General features: G+C 39.8%; 1 protein-coding gene across 2 annotated transcripts in view; it reads right to left on the reverse strand.

Moving 5' to 3' along the window:
- Positions 1 to 2,304: 2,304 nt before the first annotated feature.
- tlk1a (tousled-like kinase 1a) overlaps positions 2,305 to 25,121 on the reverse strand; it is a 31,772-nt gene continuing 8,955 nt past the window's right edge. The window contains exons 2-22 of one of the 2 annotated variants that reach the window (XM_057336237.1): positions 18,297 to 18,418; positions 17,298 to 17,369; positions 13,486 to 13,524; positions 12,609 to 12,684; positions 12,450 to 12,493; positions 11,071 to 11,166; positions 10,903 to 10,989; positions 9,700 to 9,792; positions 9,365 to 9,475; positions 9,039 to 9,175; positions 8,584 to 8,772; positions 7,724 to 7,790; positions 6,887 to 6,984; positions 6,649 to 6,730; positions 6,471 to 6,562; positions 6,238 to 6,327; positions 5,975 to 6,144; positions 5,731 to 5,866; positions 5,537 to 5,648; positions 4,226 to 4,333; positions 2,306 to 3,420 (exon numbers count right to left, since the gene is read on the reverse strand). In XM_057336237.1, the coding sequence (XP_057192220.1) occupies positions 3,277 to 3,420; positions 4,226 to 4,333; positions 5,537 to 5,648; positions 5,731 to 5,866; positions 5,975 to 6,144; positions 6,238 to 6,327; positions 6,471 to 6,562; positions 6,649 to 6,730; positions 6,887 to 6,984; positions 7,724 to 7,790; positions 8,584 to 8,772; positions 9,039 to 9,175; positions 9,365 to 9,475; positions 9,700 to 9,792; positions 10,903 to 10,989; positions 11,071 to 11,166; positions 12,450 to 12,493; positions 12,609 to 12,684; positions 13,486 to 13,524; positions 17,298 to 17,369; positions 18,297 to 18,418 (2,165 nt within the window). In that variant the 3' untranslated portion in view covers positions 2,306 to 3,276. Of the gene's footprint in view, positions 3,421 to 4,225; positions 4,334 to 5,536; positions 5,649 to 5,730; positions 5,867 to 5,974; positions 6,145 to 6,237; positions 6,328 to 6,470; positions 6,563 to 6,648; positions 6,731 to 6,886; positions 6,985 to 7,723; positions 7,791 to 8,583; positions 8,773 to 9,038; positions 9,176 to 9,364; positions 9,476 to 9,699; positions 9,793 to 10,902; positions 10,990 to 11,070; positions 11,167 to 12,449; positions 12,494 to 12,608; positions 12,685 to 13,485; positions 13,525 to 17,297; positions 17,370 to 18,296; positions 18,419 to 25,121 lie in introns of both variants that reach the window. The other variant, XM_057336238.1, reaches the window with a different exon arrangement.

Below are 25,121 nucleotides of genomic sequence, written 5' to 3' on the forward strand. Positions count from 1 at the left end.
AAGGTTGTAAAGATCTGCTAAAGGAACTCTCACGTATGATTCACAAGCATCACAGTCTCAGTACAGCTCTTAATCACCCATCAATTCCAATTACAAGCACTATTAAGCCTATAGTCACTTTTGGAAAGAATAAGCTTGGCTCTGTTCCCTCTCTCTCTCGTACACGTCTCACAGGTGTGCTGTGAAGAATATGGGCAGCAGACTGAAACCTCGTCCGTCTGCTCTGCCTTAATATATTCTTACAACTCGACATTTTATTTCTGTAGCTCAAACAGGTCAGCAGAGCTGATCTTTAATATTGCAAAAAAACATATTGATATAGCAGAAGTTATCACAAGCATACCAGTTGTAGTTGAATATCACAAAATAACGGAATAAATCGCTTATTTATGTATTACTTGATTCATGACATTGCTATTTGCGTTAATGTAAAAAAAATTACTGTGTATTCAATACATACGTCTTTTATCAGTATGTGTCTTCCCTGAGGGATCGAACACATGACCTTTGCCAGTTGAGCATTATTGTTATTACATTGTTATTAACTTAATACACTTGTTAAACAACTTAAAAAACAAACCCAGAAAATTTTCCCCAAAAATGTTATAGCATTCTTTTCACTCTACATGTTATAATAATTATTTACAACAGAAATATATATATATATATACACACATGTATATTAATATATAATTGGTAAGCTGCTAACATAAAGTGTTACCAAATTAGTTCATAAAACTCCTGGTTTGTTTTGTTAGGACCCACTGATGACTAAGCAGGCAACAAATGATGTATTCAAATTAGTAATGTGTCCGTCATCCGACCCCAATCCTGAAGGTTGTCATGCAACAATGAAGATGTTTTTCGGAAGATATATCTACTTATTTTTGATAGCCGAAAAGAGTAATGCGTAGAATGAATGAATGAATGACTGACTGACTTGAAAATGTTACAAAATGATATAAAAATGCACAGGTCATGTGACAACAAGTATCAAAATGTTTATCTATAAATAGTATGTAGGCTACGTTTTGCTTGCTATTAAAACCAGGAAGTATAGTGTAGCCTACACAATAAGGTAGCTCTCCCGCGCCATCACGTGGTCATTTCTGGAGCTGCGTGTCTATTCTGTCTGGTCCTCCCCACCCTTTACGGTTGTAAGCTTTTTTCCTCATTAAAAAGGTTTAGGAATGAGTTTTATTGTGACTGAGGTTCATATTAAGGTGTTGAATTTTATTGATTGATTGAGAAAAATGTAAATATTTCAACCTCTGAAAATTTTGGTTGTAGGCATAGCCTACTGAAAAACAGAAGTAGATACCATGTTGACATGCGTTTGTGTTTATAATGTAGTACATCCGACAGACGTGTGTTTATAATGTGATGTATATTCTTCTTGACCAATCCAAGTGCAGCCTCCTCACCCAAATCTCCCATTTCATTTTGAGATGCTGTGAAAGAACCTGTATTTAGATTGAATTTTTACCCAAGCAACCTCAAACTACTCACCGGTTGGCGGGATGCGGGAGTGTGGATATGGGATACTCCCAAGGGTGCAAGGGATGCTCGTGGGCGATCTCTTCCCTTCAACGCCATCACTGTGGCAACCCGCTTTGTGAAGAGTAACATCTAGCCGGTTGGATAAGGCATCTGTGGCAGTGGGTCAGCCTCCCTTTCCCGACAGAGTTAGGATGGACGGTACTTCAAGAGCAAAAAAAATCATATTCATTGTATCAAAACTGCAGGTGGCAGAGGGTTGTTTGTTCTTAACAGTCGACAGTCAATTTTAAGTCACGAATTAAAAGGTGGTCATCTGGGAATGGGAAAAACCTCCATTTATTTAAGAGATTTTTATTCAGTTCGAGTTCTTCCTCTGGTGACCTGACAGTCAACCATCTTGATTTACAAAAAGGACATTAGACTGCCCTCCTGTCCTGTTTTTAAAAACCCATGGCAGAGCCAACTCCATGTCATTCTTCAGGGTGTCCTAGAGAGGGGAGAGTCACATTAGCTGACCACTGGGATTCCCGGTCATGAAGGACCGTCATCTGCAGCTCATCCTTACTGAACCCCTAGTCATCCCTGGCAAGTGGCAACCCATTAATAGAACACAACTTTGCTTTTCAACTTGGGTCCTCAACATCTACTACATCCGGCAACCTGAGGGTGATGCTCAATGACAAGGTCACTCCATCACAAAAACTAGCCATCTATTAGGAAGTACAGAAACCCAAACCAACCCCCAAAGTCAACAAGGGTTGCCTGCTGAAAAGCAAAAAAGACTACATGATCATCGGAGTGTCAGAAATGACAGCTGCATGTTGGCATTTGCTAGATTTAATACAGAACTGTACCTCAGAAGGCCAGCGGGCGGCGCTACAGACTGCTTGCCAGAACCACAAAACTAAAAAAAGATTCCCTGGCATTTATTTTTATTTATTTTAAACAGGCCTATACAATTTATACCCAAAGTACATTATACAGCGCTTTTAAAAAGAGCAACATCAAGCAGCAAAATAAAATAAAAAACACACCAGGAAATGAAGTTTACAAGAAAAAGGGGAAAATATGTTAAACCTCTGTACAGAATGAATTTGCTGAAAGTTAATCTGAAATAAAGGTCCTGTACAAGAAATATACATAAATTCTCCAGCGTGGATACTTAATTTCGTCCTGCATAGGATTCTGTACATTGCCGTTTGGTTATTGTTGTGCATTTAACATTAGAATGCTGCCTGGGCTCTGTATTCTAGAAATACATTCTCATAGCTAGTTGAACAAAGCAAGGAAAGCTAACACTGTTGTCTGAAACCACATAACAGAACTACCGAGTGAAGAATGAATCCATTGAGGCCAGTTACGGTAACTCTGAATGAAGGCTCTTTAAAGAAATCTATTTATTGAAAGCCGGCAGAATCTCCTCTTTGAACTCGGAGGTAACCGTGTGATAAACCAAATGACAACAGTCACATTTCAAGGTACTTAACAGTAGCTGTGCCCTAATAAATCTTCGGAAGGCAATTGTTTTTCTTCAATGACATTATTGTGACATTCTCTGGGTATCTGAATGTTCCTGCTTAATTTTTCCTTCGTCGTCAATTTCTAAACGATTGTCTTTGTAAACCCAAATCTGTGCTGCAAAAGCACAGTAATGCAGACACAATCTTCCTCGAGCAGCTTCTCTTCTTAATGGCCGCCTTGGAAAAGTCGTGCCTTGCTTTAGGGAAGGGGGATCAGCGGTGGGCTGCTTTCGGTTGGAGCGTTCAGTGCCGGCTGTCAGTAGGAGGCGTTGGAGTTTGGTGCCAGGGTTCCTGATGAACTGGCCCGTCTTATATGAGGCAGCAGGTAGGAGTCACTGCCCAGCTGGTGCACATCAAACCGATCTTCTTTCCTATAGGCTAGACAACGGCGAATGAATGCCTGCGAAGAACAGTAAAAAACTCTTCACGAGGTCATCAAAAGGTTTCAGATTATACCATACACAGAGGTTCCGACATCAGTCTTCACACGAAATCATACGAAAGTGATAGTTCAGTCAAAAATGAAAATTCTGTCATCATTTACTCGGCCTCTTGTCATTTCAAACCTTTATGACTTTCTTTCTTCCGCAGAACGCAAAAGAAGATATTATGAAGAAAGTTGGTACAGCCCTGGACCCCATTCACTTCTATAGTATGGACACAAAGCCAAATGCAAGTGAATGGGGGCCAGTTAACAACATTCTTCAAAATATCTTTGTTTGAAGATATTCATTTCTTTTTTGAGGGTAAGTACATGTTGACAGAATGTTTATTTTTGGATGAAGTAGTCTTCTTGAAAGATGAACATTAAAATGATGCACCGGCTATCTGTAGCTGGTAAATACATTATATAAAAAGACAACTGTGCCAGTATTCACTAGTTTGACTTGATCTTTTAGTTGTTAACACGAAAAGCTTAAAAGGATGTTTGTAGCCCTACGTCCGACTCGTCTTGTGTTCAATACTAGATGCATTGTTTTCATCTTTAATGCAGATTACAATGCGACTTAAGAAAGCTAATAAACATTTATCGGTTTGTAAAGCATAGCTCTTCAGATCTAAAGATTTTTAAGAAGGGAAATATTTTATGGAAGTGACCCTGAACTTTTGGACAGTTGTGCATGTACGATGAAGCACAAGAACGGTTTTCTTCAAAGTGGTATCAACAAACATTCTTTGACGAGTAAAATGTATTGTAAAATGACCTTGGCTTCATTGCTGGCAACTGGTTTGGAAGGGAACTGAACCTCTGTGGCTTTTAGGATGGTGTTCTCCTGCAGGATGTCCTGTTGGGACTGGTTATGGCCAAATGGCTGGAGAAACACAAATCACAATCCTGATATCAAATCCAATGACATCTTCAATTATTATTCGAATTTGACCAGTTTACACATTTACAGCAATCCCTCTGCAGCCATTGAACCTACTACAAAATGTACGGAATAAACAATAGTAACAGTATATACACAACACGGTCCTTTAAAGGGACAGTTCATCCAAAAAATGAAAATTCTGTCATCATTTACTCACCCCCATGTCATTTCATACCTGTATAAATGACTTTGTTCCGATGAACACAAAGAAAGATATTTGGAAGAATGTTAGTGGTTTTCAGTTCCGGGACATCATTGACAACCATAGTAGGAAGAATTAAATGGTAGTCAAAAGTGCCCGAGAACACTTTGTTTTCCTACATTTTTCAAAATATCTCATTATGAGTTCATGGTACTACTATGGTTCCTACTATGGTAGTGGATGATGTCCCAGAACTGAAAATGGCTAACATTCTTCGAAATATCTTCCTCTGTGTTCATTGGAACAAAGAAATGTATACAGGTTTGAAACAACCTGAGGGTGAGTAAATGATGACAGATTTTTCATTTTTGGATGAACTATCCCTTTAAGATAGTTTACTCAATCTGCAAAGGTTTTAAACACCTGCAAATGGAGAGTGGATAGAATGGAATGCACTTGACTGTGACTCACTTTTGTTGTGGCTAATAAGTGAACATTAGGGAGTTGCAATCATCTCTGCGGGTGTTGTGCACACTGGGGGGCTATATTTTTATTGGCAGTCATTTAAACTGAACCAGGCTCTTGTTTTACAGACACACTAAATAATGCATTATTATAGCCCTCAAAGAAGCCACACATTTAGAGACACTGAGGATAAATTTAATCTGGTATGAACATCTGTCTCTGAAACCGTGTCTACACCGGACGGAACGCGACAAAAGACAATTGAACGCATTAGAACCCATTATCATTTTAATTTGACCAAACTGGATGCGGTGCGACGCAACAATCCCATTAGAACAAGCCGTATGTCGTGTCGCGTCGCATCCAGTGTAGACACGGTGTCAGTCTACCTCTCAACCAGCTGAGAAATCCCCTGAAAGTTTGTGAATAAAAATGTAAGAATATCTGTATTCTGTGACACACAATGTGACACTGAGAAGGATCTTAATTTCAGAAGCATGGCCCCATCACAGACCTTTCTAGGAATTCCTTCTCACCTTTCTTCCATAGAGGCACTGGAAAAATATGACCCCGACAGACCAAACGTCCACCTTATTGGAGATCTTTGGAGGTTCTTTGCCCACCACAAAACACTCGGGGGGCAGGTACCTTACAGCCACAAGATGATACAATTAATCCACACATGCAAAGGAAAATCACTTGATAAAATGTGTTTGTGCGACTGTGTTACCAGTAAGTGCCCGCCCCCTGTGATGTCAGGTCCATTCCATCTACTCCATAGTTGTCATCATCCATGATTTTAGACAGCCCAAAATCTGTGATCTTGATCTCTCCACATGCTGTTCCATCAACCAGTAAAATATTCCCTACGCGCAATCACACAAACAGACATCGTGACACAAACTCAACAAGCCAACAATGAACCTTACAAAACCACCCGAGTAGAATGTGTGTGTTAGAACGCGTGGATTCACCGGGTTTGAGGTCGTAGTGTATTATGGGCGGCTTGATCTCGTTCAGGTATCGAAAAGCGTTAACGATCTGCATGACGATAGACCGAGCTTCTTTCTCAGACATGAGCTTGTTTTGCTTCAAGTAGAAATCCAAATCATTTCCTTCACAGTATTCCAAAACTGTACAAAACCTGCGGGAAAAGAAAAAAACATCACGTCATTCTTACTGTTGGCACTGAAATGTTTTGACGTTTTGTGGGTAAAACTAACGCGGATGAACTCACGTGTCTGTGTCCAGTGAAAAGTAATCGTACAGTTTTACTATTCTGGGATGATCCAGCTGTTTATGTATTCGGTATTCCCGACAGGCGTGTCTGTGCAGAAGAGAGATGCAGAGGTTACCATGGGCAACAGAGGTGAGACCCAGGCAGCCAGCCTCATCAGAGACGGATGGACTAGACTTCCAGACATTCTGTGCAGAATATCAATCGACATGGAAACACACTCTCCAACATACTTGTGATAATTCTCTTTCTTCTCCTCTCTCCAGTTTTTGTTGAGCTGATGAATTTTCACAGCAGCGTACCGTTGCTCGATCAAGTCAAATGCCTGAAGAGCAGAATGGTGAAATGAGTCATGCACCCAAGGGTCAGCGTTTTCTCCTCTCTGTTATGAATGTGGTGAATTTAAGATACCTTGTAGACCTCACTGAAGCCTCCTCTGCCCAGCAGGTGTAACAGCAGATAGCGTTCATTCAGAGTGGGGTGGTCCTTAAACCTAAAAAACATTCAGATTACAAGAAAAAATTTATATATTATGTATATATAGGTGTAGAGTATGAGTAAACTGATTAAACAGCGGTTATCTATATAAAACTGAATTAAACAAACAAACAGGGGTCAAAGGTGATGTCATCATAGTGTCAGTACATACTGTGAACTGTCTTCATTGTTTATTCTCTTCAGCTCTCGAATGTGAAGATTTCGCACCCTTTCCAACCTCTCCAGCTCAGCCTGAATCTCTGCCTCCTCCTACAAACACAGGAACAAAACAAAAATGTTCAAACTTGTTTCACTAGGCAATTCTTAAAGGGACACTTCAACCAAAAATGAAAATTCTGTCATCATTTACTCACCCTCGAGTTGTTCCAAATCTGTATAAATGTCTTTGTTCTGATGAACACAGAGAAAGACATTTGGAAGAATGCTTATAACCAGGCACATTTTGCCCCCCATTGACTCCCATAGTAGGAAAAAGTAAGTTATCTTTTGTTTTGTTGTGTTGAGCACAAAAGACGATATTTTGAAGAATGTAGGACAGCAAACATTTTTTATCCTACTATGGGAGTCAATGGGGGGGCAAAATCTGTCTGGTTATAAGCATTCTTCCAAATATCTTTCTCTGTATTCATCAGAACAAAGAAATGTATACAGATTTGGAACAACTCGAAGGTGAGTAAATGATGACAGAATTTTCATTTATTGACTGAACTATCCCTTTAATAGAGAGAGAAACGATGGAGAAGCATCTGCGAAAAGATAAATGTCGAAGTGGTAAAAACATGAGGAGGAATTTCATTAAAAGGGTTTCATGTAACAAAAACCTATTACAACTTTACACTAAATGCAAAATGTAAGTATTACTAATATTTGATGCATGTTTTACTGCCAAATCAAAACTAGTCGTCTGTCACTAAAACAGGAAGAAGTATCATAGAAACACCCAACTTTTCATTTCAAATAAAACATGAGATCTTCGCTTTCAACTGACCTTTTTGAGATGTCCGAGTCTGAGTTTGAAGATCTCCTCCTGCTCATGATATTCAGCTAATGTTAACCTGCAGGACAGTCACGACAACAAGAGAAGGTCAGGACTGCAATCACATTGTCAACTGGACCTTCCTTCACCGCCATTACATTTTTCTTTTTCAGTTTTGGTAAGAAATTTAACCAGAAAGGTTTAAACACAGTTACTGCTGCACAACGCTAACGTTATCAGTCTTTCCTGCCGAGGTTATTTTAGTTGACTCAAATTAAAACTTTGAAAACTAATCTGTTCATTGAAATAAAAAAATATATTGGCCTAAAAATGACTGGAAAAACTGAAACTAGATGAATAATTGAAATGTTGCCTCTTAAATAAACGGAAATATGTTTAAAGCGCTAAGATTATAATAAAAAAAAACGAAAATTAATCTTATACAGCGAAATAAAAAATAAACAAATGAATTATAAAATGACAAAACCATAAAACAAAATAACTAAAAATGGAACTAAAATGAACATAAAATCGAAAAATAAAAGCTAATTAAAACTAAACTATAATAACTCTGCATAAGCATAATAGTATAAAATGTGCTTCTATTTGTCTATTTTTAGGATTTGTGAAAATCTGATATTCTGGTTATATCTATACAAAAATATAGAAGAACTTCTGTTAATTTCCATGTGGATGGCAGCTTTACCTATAAAGAAAAAAAATCACTGCGTGTGCAGATAACAGATGCGGTACCTTTACCGGTAAATGAATCTGGCAATTTTACAGCAAGTTAATGGGATTTATGTATGGGTAGGTCATGTCTGGGAACAGCTCCACAAACAGCCACTTGAAACAGTGCTGCAGGTACTCACAGCTGAGGAAGGCTGGGCTTGACGAACGGGTCGTTCTCAGAGCCGTTCACAGCTTTAGTCTTGCGTTGTTTCGGCTCAGAGTTTGTGCTGGGAGACTGTGAGCTGCTGGCTGATGAAGGTTTTCTCTTGGCTAACAGCTTCCGCTGCCTCTCGATTTCTTCACGCTGTTGAATGATCCATTCCTGCTGTCTATACACACACACAACAACAACAACAGTCCAAACGTGCAAGAAACCAACTTAGAGTCTGTTCGCCCACAAAATAAAAGCTTTGTCATCATTCACTCGTGCGATTCAAACTCATGTGACATTATGCTGTAGAAAACACGTCTAAGGTTAAGGGTGAACGAGGAAGCAAAAACACCAGTCCAGTCAACTTGTGCGCCATATTCAAAGCACTATATTCCCACAAAACATGCACACGCGACAGCATCAGATGCACAGTTAGTGTCTTACTTCACAAGGTTCTGGAAGGCGTAGCCGTCTGTCCACTGCTCTGTAAATGAGGCTCCGTGTCTCACAGTGGTGAAGTGACCCAAACGCAGTCGATCCTGCATGCTCTTCTCTCGACACGCTTGCTTCTCCTGCGTGCTCTGGGCAAACAAACACATACCTTCACAAACGGCTTCATACTCTTTTAAAAGAGGTAAGAGATGAAATGCCTGTGGGTAAATGTTGAAACTACACACAATCATTTTGAACAATGAGGTAAAAAACCCTAATACACACTCATGTACGAGATCACGTTTACAGGTTAGAAGCTAACGCACAGATTTCTTCACCTTCTCAATCAGCAGCTTCTTGCTCATGGTGATGCACTTGTTTAAACGCTCTTTGTACTTTTCTAGAAGCTTCTGTTGTTCGTCGATCTGTCTTCTAAGATCACAGTTTGCCTGCAGAGAAGAGGAGAAATTACTTTGGTAAAACCATTTGGGGAAAACCAAGGACACGGTCGCACTTTTTTACGAGAAAAAGTCCCTGACATGTAAACAGTAACAAGGATAATGATATTGGCCAGGTAAGTTTCTTATGGTTTACTGCGAATAAACGGCAACTGCCCAAACAGAATGAAAGATTTGTATAACATCTTGTCTATACTCTCTTCCTCTGATCTTACCCTCAACAGGTCGTCTATCCTGCCCTCCTTCTTCTCCAGGTCCAGGTTCTTATTGCTCTCTATAGTGGCCAGTTTGACCAGTGTCATCTCGGTCTGCAGGAACCAAACCAGTATTCAAACACAAGATGGGACAAAACTATTAAAGCAAAGGTGGAATTTATATTTATGTTCATTGTTCACATAAGAACAAAGAAAAACACAGCAGATAAACGTTCTTGCACTCAGAAAGTTCAAAATAAATGTTCATGATCATTTACTCACCCCCATGTCGTCCAAGATGTGTATGCATTTGTTTCTTTAGTCGAAAAGAAATGAAGGTTTTTGATGGAAACATCCAGGATTTTTCTCCATATAGTGGACTTCAATGGACTCCAAACGGTTGAAGGTCAAAATGACAGTTCCAGTGCAGCTTCAAAGGGCTTTAACGATACCAGACGACGAATAAAGGTCTTATCTAGCGAAACGATCGGCCATTTTCAAACAAATTAAAATGTATATGCTTTATAAACACAAATGCTCGCCTTGCTCTGTTCTGCGATGCGCGTTCATGACTTCACGTAATGCATAAGTTGAAAAGGTCACGCTTGACGTAGGCGGAAGTACCGAGTCAGTGTTTACAAGTTGAACGTGCGAGTTATTCCTTATTCATCGTCTGGTATCGTTTAAAGCTGCACCTTTGAAGCTGCACTGAAACTGTCATTTTGACCTTCAACCGTTTGGAGTCCATTGAAGTCCACTATATGGAGAAAAATCCTGGATGTTTCCATCAAAAACCTTCATTTCTTTTCGACTAAAGAAACAAATACATAAACATCTCGGACGACATGGGGGTGAGTAAATTATCATGAAAATGTATTTTAAAAGTGAACTACTCCTTTAAATTGTGCTTAAAAAAAGTTTCACATTTTTTCCACGTAAGTGCTGTACAGTACATAGTGTAGCAGTAGTATGTGTAATATATCGACACTAAATGTGTACTTTAAAGGTGTAGCGTTTTAAAGCACTTAAGTCACTGCTGTGTAGCGATTCATTACACTGAACAAGGTTTCCGCATACGTCTGCATGCAGTCTTAACTTCTTTCTGATCAAACCACTTTTCAGTGCAAATAGCTTTCCTGTCTGTTGCCAATGTTGTTCACAGATGCATTTGTGATCACTTCAGTAACAGTCTGGACTGGTGTGTTCTCACTCATGGGTTCTCACCTGAACACTCTTGACTGCCATCTGTTTACAGGAAATCACAGAGTCTCCAAAACACAGACTGGTGGGTGATGAGCTGCTTTGCCGCGTCTGAAACACACGGTTACAGAACTTTACATCATCAAAACAAAGTGTGAAGTAAAGGGAGACAGAGGCGTGTGTGTGTCGTACACTGGATCCTGGTGTAGAATGGGAATGTGAGTTCTGGGGTGAACGAATGACAGGTGGTAGACCTCTTACTGGACTGGACCCGTTACCACCCTGAAACTACACACACAGAACATGAATAATTAGAAACCTGACAGAACCTGCTTTTCTTTATGTGACAGTTTACCCCGTGATACCTTGTATTTGAGCCGTTCAAATTACGATATACAATATACACTAGAGATGCACCGATACTAAATTTCTCCACTGATACCGATAGCCGATTATTTGAAGTGATATTTGCCGATACCGATCCTAAAGATTAAATGATCATTTCTTTCTTGAACGTTATTAATTCATATGATGACTAATAATATTGAACATCAACTTACTTAGTTATTTAAAGTGAAAGTTCACCTGTGTGACCTCAAAATATATTTGGGAGCATTTGTGCGAGTGCACATTTTGTTGTGGTGTGACCTGTTTTCATTACTGTACAGAACACGCTAATAACGGCACAAAATACATGTGCGTACTGCAAGCAAAGCTACAGTGACCGGCCCGGCCTTCTGACAATGTGATTTTCCATCCCGCAGCGCTACTTTCCCACCGTTTTTTAAGGGTAACCACGCGCTAGACGAGGACCCCTGTCATCTTTTACTCGCCCTCTTGTCATTTTAAACCTGTATGACTTCCTCCTGCAGAACACAAAGATTTTTCGAAGAAAGTTGGTAACCGAACCGCAGCGGCACCCATTCACTTCTATTGTATGGACACAATGGGGGGAAGTTAACAACATTTTTCAAAATATCTTCTTTTTTCATTTTCTATCTACAGGGCACAAATTCATTGCATCTTTCTGTTGTTGTTTTTTTAAATGGCAAGATATATCGGCCCTAATCATTGGCTGTTTGAAAACTATCATCCGTGTGAAAAACTGCTTTTATCATCAGACACCGATTATTGACCGATAAATCCGTCCATCTCTAATATAAACAGAAACAATTTATTTTAAATATAGCCTGGATGAGTGCAATATTACTTGTTTACTAAAGTTATAGATTTTTTTTTTAAGAATTTAACATCATATATTTTCCCAGTGAATTTCAAGGGCTAATTATATTGTATTTGCATATTTCTCTTAAATATATGCACACACCAATTCATCCATTTAAGTCAAACGTGTTAAACCCAACTAAAGGTTACGAATACACCCATTTAAAGATAAGATAAAGGAGAAAATATGTATGTGGACAGTTTACTTATTACGTTTTCATTTTTTTTGGGGGGGGGCAGTGTTACCCTAACCCTCATTTGCAGTGCCATTTTGTATTTAAATAATACATTTTAATACCACCGTCCATGTCAATGTGTAGGAGCAGCATACACTGACAGATACTCACATCAAAATAATCACTAATTTTGGGTCCCCGAACGATAGATTTCCCTGCAATAAAAGAGAAAATAAAAATATACAAAATGGTTAGAGCAGAAGATAAACTAAAGAACAATCCAGAAAGTGAAAGAGAGGGAAAGAGAGAATGCAAGAGAAGAGTATTTACCCTGGCTGCTTTCTGATTGGTTGTCCGCTTTCCTCTTCCTGCTCCGTGATGATTCCGAGTGCTTCTTTTCGGGAGTCTACAAGAGAGAGATTACGAAAGGTTTATGAATTTATTCACGTCTTATTCTGCGCTCCGTGCAATAATGCTGGTCTCAGCAAGCAGCGAGCGAGCAGCACATTTAAATTCATAGTCTCCGTACAATCTTTCAATATCAGACCGGAGTAAGACGATACACATTGTGTGTCCTCAAACACTATTTAATGACTCTTCAGTCTAAATGACCGGCCTAATGTCACTGTGAGTGGATAATCTGGGGCCATAATCACGCTCTATTCTCTCTGTCTCTCTCTCTCCCTGTCTCTCTCTCTCTGGGGAAAGGATGCAGAAATATCCTGCTCGCTTCAGCTCAGACAAAGAGGGCTGTGCTGCCAAGGGCATCTTTGCATTCTGATCAGACAGAACTTCTCCCGCTCACTGGCTTGCTTTGAAACCTCCACGTCTGCCACCAAACTACAGATTTTCAATACCGTACATAGTGCAGGAGATCAACGGTGTCCTACATACAAGCCTCGGAAATTATACATGTTCATTCAAATTTCTTTAAAACGGTGAAATATAATGTCAGGAAATAGATCGCTGGTCTCATATACAGTCTCTTCATATTAGTGCTCTTATAAGCAAAGCTTCATGGGAAGCCACAAATGAAGAAATGATAAAGTCTCGTGTGGGCTCGACCAGTGTGTTTCTGGAAGCACATCACGTCTCTTCAAACAGAGGACAGCTGATGTGCCCGACCCCAAAGCCCCCGATATCATCATTATGGCTTATTTCAGGACATGAGAGGGACAGAAAAAGAGACGGAGACAGACAGACTTACTGAATACGCGGGAGAGCTTCCTCTTTTCCCATCAGATCCCTGCAACAGAGAGAGATGGACGAGAAAGGAAAAGGGAAAAGAAGAGAAGATGCTTTAGATGCGAGTGGGCCAGGAGCCGAGGCGGCTGGTGTTTATAATTAGCCCTCGGTGACAATGACAGAATGACACAGCGGTCCAAACGTGTCGGCACGGGCTGATATTGATGCTCTGCGTGCTCCGATCTGGCACTTTTGGGTCGCGATGACCACGAGCTCAGAAAAAGCAACCCAAATGAAAGAGAACATCTACCACCGCTGTGATGCAATTACTCGCAGCTAAAACTCTAGCTGCGACAAAAAATAGAAAATATTTCAATGCAGCGAATAAATAAATAACCCACACAGACATCTGAACTTGCTCTGTTAGCTTTTACAACATGAAGAAAAAAACGTTTCATATTCCCAGGACTGTACGTTAACTTTTTTTGCACACAGCACCGGTGCTACAGAGGTTTCAATTATGTTGCACAGGCCGAACAGTTGTAGCACAAGTATACGTCTGTTGTCATCTTTAAAAAAACACAAGTGCAGGTCATCACATAGATAGACAGGTAACTGAAAAAGGACAGAAATTAGGGCCATATCATTTTTAGTTTTCCCCAAATTCGTTTTTTATTTTTCTGAGTTCTGTATTTTCAATGCTTAAGTATACAGTAGTAAATACATTTGTGCATAAAAATACTGCATACTGTAGTATTTATTACATTAAACTGCAGTCAAATTCGTGTGTACTATAATATATTTGAACCTTACCATAGTAAATATTAAAGTATACTATAGTGTTTACTACAGTTTATACATTTTCAAAATTAATTATTTTATCATCAGGTTCAAATTGAGTGGACTTTTATTTTGGCGGGCCGTCTCGAAGACGCTTGAGTTTCAATGTGTTTGACAGTAGCTTCACTCAAACCGTGAAATGCTTGTAAAATAAACTCAGAACAACTCTGTGGATGAAGTTCATGTGTTCATGTCCTCGTATAATAAGATACAGGCAAATCCACAAGTGTCACGCTTGTAACATGTTAAAGTGTAACTCATTCACTCATAGACATGCAGAACAAGCAGATGACATATTTAAACAACGTTAGTAGAATTGCGCTTTCGTGATTCCTTCAATGTTTTCCTACATCGCACAGATCATAGGGCTCTAGATCAATGGACTCGATGCAGCCGGAGAACAAGTTTTAATTGCAAAAAACAAGCGGCTCTGTCTAATGCACCTGCCAAACTGTATCGCACGCATGCTACACTATTACATTTATTCTTAGCACTTATTTAGCATTTGTTTTAGTAGCATTTAGCTTTTTTTTCGCAGCATGTGCGACATATGCACTGTACAGCCCTGCATATTACCAATCTGCTATTCATTAAACATGTAGAATGTCGACATATAGATTCAAATCTACAACAGATATGCAAACGGCACTGCATCCAGTGAGTCCCATGCTTCAGACTGCAGGTGTGGTGGTATGTGATTAATGTGCAGGGGATTATGGGCAATGTAGTGAATGAAGCCTGAGGAGCGGTTATAGAGGTTTTGTTGGGAGTCTGTTGTAATGGGAGTGTGTGTGTGTGACAGATGCGTGCGTGTGTCTGAGGCATCTAGGAGTCTGACATTTGCCATAATAAGCAGCTCACAGCCACATGAAAGGAGTTTATTTGCAACCGCCTCCTTCACTTCCTCTAAGTCGCTCCATTGGCTTTCTCCTCCCGTGGTCTGATTTATGGCACAGCAGGTGTGTTGTGCAGGGGGAGGGGAGGACAATGTTCTTTACTATGACTCTTAACGAATGTGTGTGTGTGCCCGCTGATGGTTTAACTATCGGGGGTCACAACAGATGCCAACCCAGCTTGAGGCTGCTACTAAACCTGAACACACACACGGGTGACACAGCATCCTCTATGAGGCAGACTCACAGCCCTCAGCACACGTGCACAATCACAGCTTCATTACAGAGAACATTTCCCATCGGCCTGAGTCACACTGACACACCAGCATCGATATCTTTATAACGCTTAGATTCAAAGGAAGCACAGCAGAACGTCGAAACCCTCCGCTGAACTACGAACCGAGTTATTAACAGCTCGCATTAGGACTGAACCGTGAGCAGTTAGAAAGGTCACAGTCCATTACCCATCTCAGTTTGGAGCTAATGCTTCAGTACATCTGCAGCAAGTCTTTATTTTATAATTAACCCTGCAGCCGCTTATTTAAACTTGATTTTAATGTTTTAAGCTACAGAAGCTCAGTGTTCAAATAAAAGCAGCAATGCCAAAAATGTACGCATGCAATGCAAACGACTGAACCAGAGATAAAATATCTATGTGGAGATGAGTCTAAACAGCGAGCATACATTTTGTGTGGGAGCAATCTGAATTTGCATCTTCTATTTGGTGAGAACTTACAGTGAGACAGAGAAATGTATTCTGCTAAAAAGAGGCTTTCCTTCTTTCATGTGTATTGTTTATTGGACTCTTTGTTTTTAAGCGGAGCCATTATATTCATTATACTTGTCCTTAAAGTAGATAAAAGTAGTAAAAGAATTCTTTTTTTACAATGCCTATTTATTCATGAAATATTGCAGCGTTTATTGTAAATAGTTTATCAATGTGGATCATTGTCTTTTTAAAATTAGTGTACCCTCATAATCTTCATAAAATCCTAATAAAATCTGAAAATGACGTATGTTAGAGGGCTTGGGCGGAGTATCCGTTAACTCCTCCCCTTCATCTGTCAGTCTGCTGCCAGTTCAATTTCAAAATGTAACAGCTGTTTTATACATCCAATCAAATCGCAGAGAAAAACGAAAGCCACGCACACTGTTTTTTGCAATCGAAATTATATATATGTATATACACGAAATATTTGACAATTAAGATTAACAAAACGAAAGGGGAAAAAAACTGTGACAATATGCTGCCGAGTTTGGTTCAGTTTGTGAGGCGCTGCGCTCCACAAATAGGAGATGACAGAGCGCATTCTAAATGCTTTCTTTATATTGCAAAAGCACAATGTTCTGTTTTTAGTGCAAGTGTGTACACGACTAGCTAAAAGTAGGCTAGTTAACTTTGCAGTATTTAATGACGTACTCATAATCATATCTGTTTGACCATAAATCTTGACAGCCTGTTCATTATCAAAATAAAATAATTATTCTCAATATAATTGTTATACGTGCTTTTACTGAAATATATGGAGGTCAGCAACAGGTCAGCAAGAACGTTTTCCATTAGCGCTTGAGGAGCGGGATCTGCCAAATGATGTGCCTGATCGGATTTCGGAGGTGCCGGATCCGGCACAAATTAAGCACCGACTATAACCGTGATGTGAAACGTTCCTACCGTCACATCTCGTGTGATATTTACACATTTAATTCGTATCCATTAATAAGAATTTAGAATTTAAATGACTGAATTTTAGTGTCTAGTCAAATTATCGGCAACTGCTGATAATCTCAAACTGTCAAATAAACCGCCCCACTAACCTGCCTGATAAATATACTCCTCTAAACTTATAGTGATGCAACATGATGTAAGAAACCGAAACAAACACTTACTAATCCAGCTCTTTACTTCATTTTGAACGTTCATTACGGCATTGAAATGCGATGTGAAGGCAGCATGATCAAGTCTTTAATTATAAAGTCTGTAATAACAAATTAAATAACACAACAAGACCTCTTCTTCTATGGTAAAGGTTGATTTAATGCATCACAGTACGTCCGATTCTAATGAAAGTGATTTAGAAAAGAGAACTGAACGTTTACTCACCTCTGACTCTTTATCACTGGAGGAGCCCAGACTGCCAAAACTGTGATTGGAGCATTCGTTGTTTGTCAAGGTCTGCACAGAAGACAGACATAACATTGCTTACACATTCATTTACATGAATCAATGCAAATGAGTCGAGGCAGAAGAATACGAGCTATCATTCAGGCACCAGGTGCTAAATATGAATAAATGATTTGACAACTTAAAGGCCGGTTGCATAATCACGAAAACCTCACATCGCCGATGACCACTGACTTCATCCGAATGTGAAATCTGACTCGGAATGTAAAAGCAAATGTGTAAATTGCTGTTCAAGACTAAACTTACGATGTTCAAATCTTGGGTAAATGGTAGGGATGTAACAATTCACTCAGCTCACGATGCGATGCGAGTCACGATTCTGATCTCACGATGCGATTTATTCACGATTTACTCACGATTTATTTTTACAAAATGAGTTGAAACAAATTAGAAATGAACAACTTTCCCTTGCATTATTTCTTAAATGCTTCACGTTTCTTTGTATAATAAAATAATGTTTTATTTCAAATAACAAAACTAAACTGCAATTTTATAACAAATTAATAATAAAAAAGTCTCTTTAATATAAACAAACTAATACTGTCTGAGCTTTTCTTGGATTTTTTGCATTTAAGAAATATCAGCATGTCCACGTTTAGATTTGCAGTGAAAATAGCGGCCCCTGCTGTTCAAAGAATGTATTGCGATTCAGTTCACACCTCAACCGATTTGAATCGTCACTCATTATAACCGATTTTCAACCGGCTCACGGTGAATCGTTAAATCCCTAGTAAATGGTGCTTTAAATGTTATGGTTTTGCTTTTAAAACTGTATGTGCTCCACTGACTGTACACCTGCCCCATACTTCCATTAAAACACGAAACTAAACCACACTGAAATTATTTTCTGCTGCTTTAACTCTCGATGTATTGCTTTTAAATGCTGGTGCACGTTTGATAATAAACTCGGCCACCAACTTTGGTTCCTCCACTGGCGCTGCCGGTGCTGCCCACTGTGTTGCCACTGACTCCACCCAGAAATCTGGCCTCCAGCAACTCCTGCCGGCGCGGATCCAAACTGTGCAGCTCCTCCATAGCACCTGAGCAATAACACAAAGAGTCCTTAATATGTGCCTGCCGCCACCCGGTGTCTAATACACATACAATGCATTCATATATTGTGTTAATATACAGAGCTCACTTCGAACAAGTAAAGACAAAGAACATGATGTCATCTCTATCAGTCTCCTGGGTCATGTGCTCTCACAAACACCATCCCCAGAGCTCATATATATCTACTGCACAGATCACAAACAGGTCAAGGTTGAGCATGGCTTTCAGCACATCATCACATAATCTTGCATCACCATAAGCACACTGGGTTTTCATTTGTAAAACCTTATGCCACCCTGTAATGCAAGAAAAAACAGCACATTTTTTCACATTCGTAAGTTCCTCTTTTCAAAATTCTCTTTAAACAAACCAACTCTATCGCACATCTGCACATGCATGCATTCAGTCCATACGCCTAAAGATGGAGAGTGCACACAGACATCATGTTGTTGTCATTGACCACCATCATATGTCATTTACATCTCTTCGTAGCTTAACAGATAGAGCAAACGCAGGTGTTATTGTTGGAACACAATTACATATCTGATGCAGTAACACACCTTTATGAGCAGCACAGCCTAGGAAAAGAACTAACGTTTTTCTGTATTCTTATGGTCGATAATGCCTTCTGCGTTCCGTTTATTCATTGCAAACTGTATATTGTACACTGGTCACATGTCCAGGGAGTTTCCCTGCCAACAGACCGAGATATGCTGGGATAGTTTCCAGCATCCCTGCAACCTTACTTACACAGGATAAGCCATAAAGAAAATGGATGGATTTGGGTATATTTTACACACATCACATCATTATAGCCACATTACTCTTTATCGTCATTGCTTTCGCCTCTGTGTGCATGCTTGGCAATATTGTGTGTAAAATCAAAACCTTTTAAAACTGAATGGTAGAGCTGTCACGATTATGAAATCTGGCTGACGATTAATAGTCTACTAAATAATTGCGATTATGACGATTAATTGTCTGTTTTAGACATGTGCCCGGTTAAACGCGGTTACCACTAAATCCTGATGAAACCGAGCTGGCTGCGATAATGCAAGGTATCGATTATTTTATTGATGCGTAGCTTGTCCGTGAAGCACGTCTCTGGGATCAGTAGGAAATGCTGCTCGATCTAAAAGCAGTGCGAGTTTGAGTCGCTTATAACGTGCATTTAAAAAAGCAACACCCGTCAAACATGATCATTATAAATATACTTTATTATCATGAAAATACCTGAGGAGGCTTGAGGATCGGTGATAAAAACATGCCCTTAGGCATTTCCTAGAACTACGTGTGTTTTGGTCTTCTTCTGCAGTGCGAATTTGGAGTTTCTGCACGAGAGCGCCCTCTGGCTTTCGGATGCAACAACATTTTACAGTACTTCACAAGTTGTGCATCACGTGATAGATATTTTCGGTTAACCGGGCAGATGTCTAGTCTGTTTTAAGGCTTTGACGATTTAACTATTAATGACAATACTTTTTTTTTCGATGAAGGAAATATATACTTTAGAAATGTGAACATTTTGTAATTAAATAATATTATTTACTGTAGAGTGACCTTATAGAGAAGACTTGAGTCTTGAGCCCTAAAACTAGACATGAGGGTCTTGCTGTGCAGATGCAGCAAGTCTGGAAACAAAAGAAATCAACAACAACAACAACAACAACAAATACAAAGCTAATACAATTCAGATGATGGAGAAATGTCATTTGAATGTAACAGTGAGTGCAGATCAAGGACAAAGTAAAATGTAGCAGATACTGCAAATCACCCTTGTTTTCTAAGGATTCGCAATAATTGCAGTTATCTGAAATAATTGCGATGACGTCAAATAATTGCGATGAGACAATTATTTCATAATTGTGACAGCCCTACTGAATGGTTAACATGCAGTGAGGATGACTACAGTGCAATACTGCAGTACACCCAAACACAAGCACATTAAAACTGACATTTGAACGGAAATACCACTGTTCACATGATTACAGCCCCTCAGCACACCTGCCTCATCTCTCTACCACCTCCCCGACTCTCCTCCGCTTCAGAATGCCTTTTCTCTTACTCCTTCACATCTTTCACATCCATGTTCCATCATCATCATCATCTCTATCAGTCCCTAAAGCATGAGGCTGTGAGGGTCCTCTCTCTCTCTGGGGGTTGTCGACCAGGCGGTCTCTTCCAGATTCACCCTGCTGTCATTACCTCTCTGTAATGAGCGGCCATTACGGCTCTGCACATGTCACTGCTACACTAGCAGAGCGCTGCCCTAATAATAGAAGGGAATATAGCATGAGGAGTCTTTCCAAAAACGTATTCAGATGTTTAAATAACAATATAATAATTCATTTCTTTAAAAAGTAAGTTTATTTTTTGTCGGGAGCAGGGCTATCTTCATGGTGAGAAGTCAAAAGTCCAACAGTTGGCTAAAGAATATAAACATTTCAAGTTCCAATGAAATTGAAGTATTGTGGCTTTTAATGAGTATGTTAGTCTTAACATAATAAGCCAGTGTGCTTTAAAACAAAGACAACATTCTTATTTGATATATATACATAGGATGCACGGGTCTAGCCTGAAGTTCACTTAGGATGCCACAATTCTCAATATAATATTGAACAGTTCGCTACGACCTACACGGTTCAATACGTGTAAGTGAATTGCGGTTTTGAGTTTTTTCTGTGCGCTTAATTACAGTGTGAACTGGCTCGGTCCGTGTTTGTCTGTATGCTGAGATAGATAAACGCATCCCCACGAGTAATATCTAATAGCGAGTGGTGGTCGGGCGGTGAAGTGAGGCTGCCTGCAACACGAGAAGCAATGTGCTGTTGTCGAGTATAATGCTGAAGAACAGACGAGAGCTGGCTTTATTGTATGCCAGTTGTACTAAAGTGATAATGTCCAAATTTGGCACAACAAGAATGTATCTATACACTGCATAAGAAAGCAGCAAGTTCGCGTTGAAATCAGCACATGCAGAAAGCATCATGCCAAAGTCCATTTAACGAAAGTCATGCCACTCAGCGGCCTTTCGGACAGCTATTTACGTCATAGCAAAAGCGCCTCCAAGCAGCTATTTAGCATTGCATTTCTTCCAATTTATTGCAATGGCAGTGGCGCACCTTGTTAATATATTATCTTTGGCCTTTCCCATTGAGCGCTAGTGTTTGTAGTGTTACTGCGGTGCGCACGTTTACTTCCATTACAGCAATCGCAAGTTTTGCATTACGTCATTTTAAATACTCTGATGTGCAAAACCTCTTCAAGAAGCTTATTTTACTGGCATGTTGATGAGCAGTAAACCAAAATCTTTACATTTATTCAACACACCAGGAATTTGTTGAATGTTGATTTTTGCTTAAAGATAATAAAATAAGTCAAGTAAAATAAAGAGAATTTCAGTAAAATAGTTTTTTTGTCTTCTTAACTTTTTACTGTTCCTGTCACATAAGCATAGAACAATGAAAATACACTTTAATGTGCCAAGCCATCCGAACCAAAAACCGTGGGTGAAAAACCAAGGTTCATATTGAACGTTGGGTGAGCTGTATTGTTGCATCCCTAGTTAAAATATATATTTTATGTGTAGAAAAACCCATGAAATGTAATGATGAAGAACAGGACGTCCACTTTAATAATTTACATCAAGATAATCTTCACAAATAAAATGTTCCTGAATGTGGAACAGTGGAAGCCTAAATACAATTGCAAGAGATAGAGCTAACCTTAGGCTAAAAGACCATGGTCGCTCAACATCAATGACACCACCAACAACTTTCTAACGCACATGTTCCCCGATAAGGAACCATTTTGTGAAATGATCCCATTCAATTCTGGGGAGCATTAGGCATTACTGTATGTCATTGAAAAAAACATGGAAGTATCTTGAGCGTGTGTTAACCACAGACCTTATTTCTGGCATCACCAAAACCCATTCAAAAAACCAACTGACTTCAGAAGTGCTAAAATTCTAACACTCATGATGACTGCAGTACTCTAGAATCATGTGAATGTAATAGGGTTGGGCTGATAGACGATGACATCGTCCATCGCCGATGGCTGACAGCCATCACGATGTTGGGCCGGCATCGTGATTCCCCTGCATGATGCAATTTTTGTCATCAGGAGGGTCTGCGGTCGTCCGCACATCACGTCCACATACGCATACAGCACATTACCAAAACAAAAGTTGACAGCCAAGTCCACAGTATGACATTCTGCGCATGTGTTAAGCTCGTCCATTCATGCTTATCCGCAGTTGAGTATGATTTGGAAGCTGCACGACACGTGTGTGCGCGAGACGGAGACGGACGTAGAAAGTGAACGCAAACATTGAATCGTATTAACATAGGCTACTGTATGAAATATGTTATATTGATTATATTATAAATATTATACATCAACATCCCCTACGCAATACTGCTGAAGGAGAGGAGAACATCTCTGAAGCAGTGGATGCTATTCTTTTTCTTCACAACGCTTACAAACAAACAGTGAATGATGACCACCGTTTATGCCTCCAGTTCAAGGATTTATCATTTTTGTTATTATTATTTAACGTTAACCAGTTGGTGAAAAGTTCTTTAAAACATTGGGTGCGTTTATATTTGGCATTAACATGCGATCTCGGTGATCCGAACAAGCAGATCGGATCTTCAGACAATCAGGACACAGCGCGTTTACACTAGTCAACAAGTGGCTTCCAAATCTGGATAACTGATCGGATCTCTATAGTTTCCCGCCCATTATTTTAATTAGCCTGCGATTTAAAAATAGCCCCGGTGCGTGGAGATTTCACACAACACGTATAACGGGGAGGATGAGCATGTTACACATTTGATACGCAGCCATGTTGAACTCGAGGCAGCGGTGGGAAGTAAACCGCGGTTAAAACGATTAATGATCTTATATGTGAAAGTATAAGCAGAGGACGTTTGTAAAATGACACAAGCTTTTGTACTTGAGCTGTGGCGGGTTTCACTCGCGTGCGCACGCACGCACACAAACACATACACACTTAATGGTGTTTTTAATCACACCATTTGTTTATTCATGTCACAGACACATAAAATAATCACATAAGTAGGCCGAAGTTACTATAATCAACTTACATCGTTCTCATCTATTTGGGTTGGTTCGGCTGACAGTGACAGCGCGTCATTTCTTTGATCTGCGCCCTAAATAGCGTGTTTACTGACATCAGCTATTAGCAACACTATACAATCTTGTTTCTGTGTGTAAATGATATATACGGTGTGTATTCAGAGCTCCGTTTCAAGCTGCGCGGCTGCCGCTTCTGTCTTCCGGGGACGGTACGAGACACGGCAGCAGCCCTCGGGACAGCGGGAAAACAGAGAGTATATTACGCCGTATGCTTTACAGTAAATACACACGCACGCGCACGCACGCACGCACACACAAGTAGCCTATGTTGGAAACAAGCTGGTATAGTGTTGCTATTTGTGTCTGTGACATGAAAATAAACAAATGATGCGTTTAAAAACACCAGTGGTGCTGTGTGTGCGAGTAAAACCCGTTCGTGGCAGTCACAAATAGCTAGCCTATGTGATGATAAAGCTGAAGTGGTCAAGAAAACATCTTGTGTGATTTGACATGCGCCCTCTGTAGGTTGCAAATAATGATACACTGTAATAAAGCATCCACGATCATTTTGTGGGAAAATGAACGACTGTGCAAGAGTGCGTGAGCAAGAGTAAACTTTCCTCTGTATTTGTCATCTGCTCCGCAGTCTGACAGGCTTCGGACAGACGAGAGATTAATGACAGCGGGCAGGGTTTGCTGTGAAGTTGTGCCGGTAAATGTAGATAAACTGTCTGGATTGTGTTTACATTACACTGAGATCCGATCACAATGCGTCCTCGACTACCTCTTGATCAGGACACGCTGATCGGATGACATTCCGATCAGAAGCGCGTTTACACTTGTCTTTTCAATGTGTACGTGGACAACATCCAGATACAGGTCGCATGTTAATGCCAAATATAAACGCACCCATTGTCACCGTACATGCCTATAGTCCAACGGATTTATTTATTTTTGTATTACAATTTAACGCTAGCCAGTTGGCACAAAGTTAGTTAAAACATTGTCACCTTACATGCCTACAGTCCAACACATTTATTTACTTTTGTATTAGGCTAGTATTTAACGCTAGCCAGTTGGCGAACAAGTTCTTTAAAACATTGTCACCATGCATGCCTACAATTCAACGGATTTATTCTTTTTTTTATTATTATTCAAAGCTGGCGAAAAGGTCTTTGAAACATTGTTCTTCAGTAACTTAACATCAAAGTAGTAGGGGTGTAACGATATTCGAACCGAACCGAATGATCCGCGATACACCTCCCTCGATACGAACCGCGAAACTCCCATGGTGTACCGCGAACCCCCGGCCCCATCCATCACATGCGTCAGCTGCGCGTGACGAGCGCGCTTTTCCTTGCGCAGGTTAGAGCATATCACTTCGCAAGCTGAAGCAGCAGTGCAGCAACTTTTGATCACGCTCAATAATGTGATGACAGTGCATTGTTAATGGCCAGAATGCAGATAGATTGACAGAAACAACAAAGACATATTCAGTAACTAATTCTCCTTAAAAGCGTCTAAGTGATATCTGTGTTTTAAACAGTCACGCGACTTTCCAAAAATACGCTGCTGTCTCCTTCACTT

This window comes from Triplophysa rosa, linkage group LG6 (assembly GCF_024868665.1).
Source record: "Triplophysa rosa linkage group LG6, Trosa_1v2, whole genome shotgun sequence".
NCBI lineage: Eukaryota > Metazoa > Chordata > Actinopteri > Cypriniformes > Nemacheilidae > Triplophysa > Triplophysa rosa.